General features: G+C 37.3%; 1 protein-coding gene across 1 annotated transcript in view; it reads left to right on the top strand.

Annotated features, from left to right (window-relative positions):
- Positions 1-7,473, top strand: part of Lpcat2 (lysophosphatidylcholine acyltransferase 2) — an 83,489-nt gene that overhangs the window by 18,748 nt on the left and 57,268 nt on the right. The window contains exons 8-9 of the mRNA XM_004637014.2: positions 1,830-1,840; positions 4,823-4,877. Of these exons, the coding sequence (XP_004637071.1) occupies positions 1,830-1,840; positions 4,823-4,877 (66 nt within the window). The remainder of the gene's footprint in view (positions 1-1,829; positions 1,841-4,822; positions 4,878-7,473) is intronic.

Genomic DNA, 7,473 nt, shown 5'->3' with positions numbered 1-7,473 from the left:
GCTTAACCAATTTTCTCTCTGTGAAAGCCTGAGAGAATGTTTTCTCTCCATGTGACTCTCTTTAGGCACACTCTATATCACTGATCACTTTCCTCTGTGACCCCGTAATCTCCTTGCTCAGAAAATTTGGGACACAATTGAGTTAAATGATGTTACAGTACAGGTTCTCCTGTGTCATGCATCCTCACTGACCTTGAAAGGCTAGGGCCAAAATGTTGGATGACCTTGTAGCCCTTCCTTTTCTCTAATTTTTGATCTGAAAACTTAAGTTGTTAATCCTTCAGAAGAGAAGCTTATTATTATTATCCTAGAACATAGGCAGGTGAGCTTAACCTCACTGTTTGTCTGACTGTCAAACATCTTAGACATAACATGGAACAGCTATCATCCATCAAGTATTGCTATGTGAAACTTTAAGTCCCTACAAAATATGAAGAATTAAAAATTAAAATAAATTTAAAAAATTAAAAAATAAACAATTACATATTTTTACACAGAAATTTAGAAATCTAACCATATATAGCGTTGCAGCAGGACAGTCCTATGACATTTTTTTTCCTTGTCTCTTGTTTTCATTTATTATCTTTTTTTTTTTTTAACAAACATTTACTTGAGAGACAGTATGGCAGTAATTGGTATGTCATGACAAGCAGTACATATTTAGAAGACCAGAACGACAGGCATTCCAAGCATGACCCTACCATTACACATTGCTATCTTCAGTGCAGTTGCTTAGTTCACAGGTATCGGCATATATAATTAGTCAGGGTGAGAATCCTACCAATGAACTGCTGGTTTCAAAAACCTGCTGAAGATACTCAGGATCATTGCCTTAACCATCTTGTGCATATTCCAAAACCTTGTTTTGATAAAGGTAAAGTTTCTTGTCAGAATCTTATGTCCAGTAACTGGTATCTCTATAAACAGCATCACTGCATGCCTGCTAACTCCTGCTGACCCCTGTAGAGAGGATTCTGGTCATCTATAATTCACATCCAAATGGGCCTCAGGTTTTGTTGTCAGTTTGTGTGGAATATTCCAATGACTGGTTTGCTTCTGACTTGGATTTAATTCTTTTTCATCTCCACTGCAGGTTTATCATTATCTAGTGTGTCTGTCCATACTTTGCATGAACTGTTCAAAAATATGGTGAATGTTTACTTTCTAAAAAAATTATTACTGTAAAAGAACCATTGCCCTTAATCTCTCTCCACATATCCCCCCCCCCCCGTGCTTTGAACACATGTATGTTCCTGCCACTTTCTGAAGCTATTCTGGAAGTCCTCTTTTGTGTCTTCAGGAGGTATAATAAATATGATAAATGCTACTGCCATGTGCCAAAAGAAAGTTAGGCTCAGAAAAGCATCACAGTGCTTCTTTATTTACCTTTTTCACTGAATTGGCACCGTGCCCCTTCTATATCTTCCCCAAGTATCAAATGACCATGAAAGAGTCATGCTTTGAATCAATTCAGGGCATTAAGGCAGCCATGACAACACAACTGGAGATGATCAAGAAACAAGGACATTTGGGCCGACCAAATAGCTCAGCAGATTAAAGCGCCTCTAAGCAGGCGCAGGGGCCTGGGGTTCCATCCCCAGGTCTGCTGTGCAGGCTCTGCCCCTGAGGTGTGCTGAGACAGCAATTGAGACTGGGTATAGTGGCGCATGTCTGTAATCCCAGGTCTCTGGAGGCTGTAAACAGGTGGATCACTGTGAGTCCGATCTAGCAGTGAGACCCTGAACACCCTTTAGATCCTTCCCTAAAATAAAAAAAAAGAAAAAAGAAAAAGGACATTTAGGATTGCTTTAGTAAGTGGCAAGAATGAGGGATACAGTGTGTTTGAGGCAAGGGGTAGTGTTCTGAGGGAGACTGATGGTAGCATGTCTTTTACTATAACAATTTTTTAAAAAAATTAAATATTTAAAGTACATTTCAGTCCTACCTTGTTGTAGTACATTGATGTATGCAGTTCAGAACAGTTTTCTTATATGGCCCGAAATAGTTGTGATGTGCTTATAGGGTTGACAGAATAGCTGACCAAGATTTCAGTTCTCTTCTTAGATTTTAAAAGCACAGAAATCAGCAGTTTCTATAAGCACTTGAGAGAGGAGAGGAATATGGTTTTACTGGTATGTGAGCTGATAGGAAATAGCCCTTGCAAAGAAGAGAATATTTGGAAGTAAACTTTCTTCTACGATTTTTTTGTTAATTCCCAGTAGAGAAGTGTGAGTTTGTCTACATTTTGGTGAAAACCATATGAAACAACTAGGTTTGAAGAATTTGCCTGGGACTCAAATATCATTTTAGATTGGAAATATTTTAAAGATAATTGTTATTTGCTTTCAAGCAGACTTTGGGCTTTTTGGATACCTGTCAGTTCCTGAAAATTGGAAGAAAATGTATAGTTTCTTGATGGTATTTATGTGTGTGCAAATTGCTTTGACATGACTTCGATTGAGATACATAAGTAGAATGAATAATAACACATGTGGTGCATTTGTGTTGCTGTTGGGCTGCAGTTCTTGGTAACTGACACTAGGCAAATACCGAAAGTAAAAGAGCATAAACTGGAAAAGATGAGTGGAATAGCCTTTTTTAAAACTCTTTATGAAATCAGTTCATTCAAGGATATATTAACATATAGCTTTTGTGCCAGTACTGATTTTGTTGTCTGGCTTTCAGCCTTTCATACAAAAAGAATTAGGAGAAGCAAGCAGTCTGAGAGCTTTTTAAGAACAAAAGTACCTAAGAGCTAATTGGCATATTTCTGTTTCCTGGTATGTATCATCCTTTGGTCGCCCCAGATTAAAGTCCCTTGTGGAGAGAGTGACTGCAGTTCTGTGACTTTTTTTTTTTTTTTTGTTGTTGTTGTTGTTATGTAGCAGTTCACGCAGATGTGAAGCTCAAATAAAAGGTGGCTTTGTGGAAGGATTAGTCAGAAAATAGAGTGGTTTATTTAATCTACCCTAGAAGTGTGTGATAAAGAGTAAGAGAAAAATCACAAAGGAAATTCAGGAAATAGAAAAATAATATATTCTAAGAGTCAAAGATTTTTTAGGATTTAATAAACAAAAATTCTTTAGAAGGCACAGCTTTGTTTTGCCCAAGTATCGCATGGCAATCCCCCAGGCCATATTGTCTTGTGGTCCACTTAATGTTATTGTTTTTGGGTCTGTTATTTCTTTTGGGGGTAGTGTATACTTTTATATGTATAAATTTGGTACAGGGTCTCACTACGCAGCTCAGACTCAGTGATTCTCCCGTTTTCAGCCTTCCCAGCACTGAGAGTACAGGCACACACCCAATGAGGATGTGCCTTTTTGAGATAGGGTCTCGCTTTGTAACCCAGGCTGGTCTGAACTTTCAGTGACCCTCCTGCCTTAGTCTCCAGTGCTGGGATTAAAGGCATGCCCCATCACACCTGGCCCGGAGTGGCTGTTATTTCTAATTCCATTTTCCTGTTGTCTTTTCTCCAACTGTTCTTTAGATGTAGATTCTAAAAAAGAAATTTTAAATTACAGTGAGTGGCAAGTCAGCCAGTAAGCCTAGCAAGTTGAGCGGCTTACTGTTTCCCATCAGTCGAAGAGGCGTTTGACTTGTCTATAGGCAAAAAAGACAGGTTTAGTGATAGCTCATGTATGGTTTGATATTTTTTTTTTTTTACAGCATTCAGAATTGTCAAACCAAATATCTGTGTTCAAATAATTGAATGCCAAAGCTCAATTTAAATAATTCAAAAGCAGTGTACTTGATGATGGGTGAAATGGGTTGTACTTGATTAGAGATTACATACAGTAAAGGACTTCTTACCCCCTCAGATGGAGAGTTTGAATATTTACAATTAAAGCCAGGTGCAGGGGTAGGCACATGTAATCCCAGCTTCTTGAAGACTGGGGAGGAGGACTGTGAGTTCATGGTTAGCCCAGACAATGTAATGAAAATGACTCTAAAGAAATTATAACTCATTAGGAAGCAGTAACTTATTTTATTCATTTATTTTGTTTTTCTTGAGACGATGCCTTACTATATAGTTCAGGCTGGCCTTCAACTCACTGTGTAGCCCAGACTGACCTTGACCTGGACTTGTAATGATCCTCTTCAGCCTCCTAAATGCTGGGATTACAGGTGTGTGCCACTTTTCCTGGCTGGAGGTGGGAAATTTACTTCCTAAATTCCTTTTCCTAGCTAAACTCCTTGTTTAAATTCCCAACTTCCCAAAGTAAATCACTTAATGTTATTTTTTAAAATAAATAAAAACATCTTCAGAGTAAGAAAAAGGTTGAGTGGTTGGTTTTTTTTTTTTTTTTTTTTTTTTTTTTTTTACTATATAATTTAATCTACCCTGATTTCTGGGTCAAATGTCTAATGAATATAAATTAAAACTCCCACAGAAATCTTTTCCAAGGGCTCTACATTCCTATTGGAAAGATGCAAGTGGAACATCAGTTTCAAAAATTATCTCTGAGAAGTTTGGTTAACTACTTTAAAGAAAGCCTTTGTCTAGCCTTTCAGTGAAATTTGAATTATTTTTCTAATTTTCCTATAACTAAAACATTGATTAACATCTGAGATAATTTTGATGAAGTTTTTCCTTTTAAGGAAAGGCCCACTGATTTTTCTTTTAAGTAACAAAAATCTTCAGAAATGTGCTTTTCTATTCTGGCGTGTTTTTGTAAATGCACCGCTGTACCTTACAGGGTGGCTTGAGGTAGATTTTCTAGGAGTTAGGCATGTGCGTCAGTTATCAAGGAAGCTGCAAACGTAGTCTATTAAGCTGTGGCTCAGAATTCACAATTACCCTCTCTTTTTCTCTTTTCAGCATCCAGCTCTGTATACTTACTTTCTGCCAGCCCTTTACAAAAGTGGAAGTTGAGGTAAGTCAATTCAAAATATAGCCTTGAACATGAGATCTGGTCTTTCCTTTAATTTTGAATTTAAAGTCTAGAGAGGCCAGATATAATGTTCTACCACCTTTTAAATAAGCCATGGTCTTTTATACATTGAGCATCTTTATCAGTGCTGTCAGATTTTGTTTTTGGAGTTGTGTCAAGAAATTCCTCTTGGGGGCTGGGGATATGGCTCAGTGGAATAAGTGCTTCCCTGGCAAGCGCAAGGGTCTGAGTTCAATCCCCAGTTCCACAAAAAATAAAATAAAATAAAATAAAAAGACATTCCTCTTAACATGTATCTACCCTTGGTCCCATCCTTTTACTCTTTTACTCAAAAGTGCTAACCTTTTCTAGGTTGAATGAAAAACTTTCACACTCTGACATCAAGAGCTGATGACAGATGGTGGAGCCAGGTCTTTAAAGAGAAGCTTCCATAACAACTGAGAAGTGGGACTTTCAGGGCTGGGGGACAGAGAGGTAAAGGTCAGAATGCCTATCCTATGGAATCTGTCTGTACATGTGAGCCCGGTGGAAATCGTAGTGGGGAGGTGGCTCAAAGCACATATCACAGGACAGTCTTTCAGTTTGAGGTGAAGTGGCAGAGAAGTAATCTAAACATTTGGAAAAGTCTGATCATGTTTTTAAAGGCTCTGAGGGTTTGTTTCACATAACAGGTGACAGCCTTAGGTAGCTCCTGAAGAGAGGATTAAAATATTGTGTCCTAAGAATCTTGCTTGGATGTCATCATTGCATCTATAGATTATGTAATGAAAAACTTGTATTTGAATATGTAATACACAGTTCTGAATGGAAGTGTGTACTCTAAGTGATAAGAATATGGAAATTAACTCCCAAGAATACTATTTTGTTTTGATGAATAGCTTAGGGATTAGGCCATTCAGAAGTTGTCAGCAATATGAAATGATACAGGAGAGCAATTATATCTCAGAATGAAACCAGTGAAATTTTTTTTGAGACTTGCATGTTGTCTGATTACCTCAAAAATATGAATTTGTTAGTTTTATTTCACAAATACCTACTTTGAAAACCAGTTTAACATCTTTCTGTACAATTAAAAACATGACACTACCTCTTAAGATCTACTTCAATATTTCTAAGGAAAAAAAAACTTAATCTGTATACTAACAACTTCAGAAGGTACCAGGGTAAATAAAACCTGCCAAGTCTCTTTTCTTAGTACTTCTAAGTTCCTCTAAAGTGCTCGATTTACAATCTTTTCTCCCTATTTTTGCTGTCTCTAGAACAGGTATTCCATACATCACATTTCAGAAAGTCCTTTATCATGTTATTCCTAAGTACTTTGAGCACAGTTTTTCCTTCTTTAGTAATTGCTCAGGTAGTCTAACCCAGTTTTTTTTTTTATTTTTCCTAAAACAAAACAACTTAAAATTTAACCAGTCATTCTATCTTTCCTGCAAATTTGAAAGATACCCCTGCACATGTGTGCATGCCTGCGCACACACACACACACACACACACACACACACACACACCCTCTAGCCTTTGGTCTGTTGTTGCCTCTCCAGCTGAAAGATCTAGTAACAGATGTGGAAATGCACATAGAACTGGACGTTTTTTTCAGCACATGTGTCAGTGGTCGAACTGTATTACAACAGAGGTATGTAAATTCCTCAGTTTTTGCCTCGGCTGCTATTACCACATTTCCATGTCACAGCTTTCTTTCTTTCTTTTAAAAATTACAATATTTGCATTCTCCAGCTGGTTCTGAAACCTGTTTGGATAATATGTCCTGGCAAAGAGAAGAATGTGTCCTTTGTTCTATAGCTTCACAAACAAAATAGCTTTCAGCTGGCTGAAATAGTTGACTCAGAAGGGATTTGATGAATTAGAGTGTGGTGCAGGGCAGGACGGAGGGAATTTATGGAGTTCAAACTTAGTATTTTTAAAAATTAAATTTATTGGCACATTTTTAGGTATATATAATGATCACATTAATCATAGGGAGTTTGTATCTGTACATGGTATGACCTGATTCTTCCTTTTGTCCTCTTCCCATCCTCCCCCGCCCACGCCATCCCCTCATCATCCACGAAAGCTTTGCTTCCATTTTTTCCTTCTTCTCTCATCTTCTCTTCCCTTCCTTCCTTTCTGTCTCCCACCTCCCTAGTCCCCCTTATCATTTGAACTTTTTTCTATTTATCATATCTGTTATACACTGTTGTCCCCATGCACACTTCCAGTTTCTCAAACTGGAGAAACTGTGATGTTTATACATATGTGTCTGATTTCACTTAAGCATATAGTGCCAACATGTATAAATTTACCGAGAAATGTTCAAGCTTACTTTTCTCATGGCAGAATAGTATTTCATTTTATAAAAGAAAAGCGTATCTTCTTTATCCACTTATCAGTTGATGGACATACGGGCTGTTTCCAAGATTTAGCTATTATGAACAGTGCTGCTATAAACATGGGTATTCATATATCACTGTGGTAGACAATGCTTTTCTTTCTTTCTTTCTTTCTTTCTTTCTTTCTTTCTTTCTTTCTTTCTTTCTTTCTTTCTTTCTTTCTTTCTTTCTTTCTTTCTTTCTTTCTT

The sequence above is a fragment of the Octodon degus genome, unplaced genomic scaffold, assembly GCF_000260255.1.
Source record: "Octodon degus isolate 3935 unplaced genomic scaffold, OctDeg1.0 scaffold00085, whole genome shotgun sequence".
NCBI classification, from domain to species: Eukaryota; Metazoa; Chordata; class Mammalia; order Rodentia; family Octodontidae; genus Octodon; species Octodon degus.
This window is presented reverse-complemented; position numbering and strand designations above follow the sequence as displayed.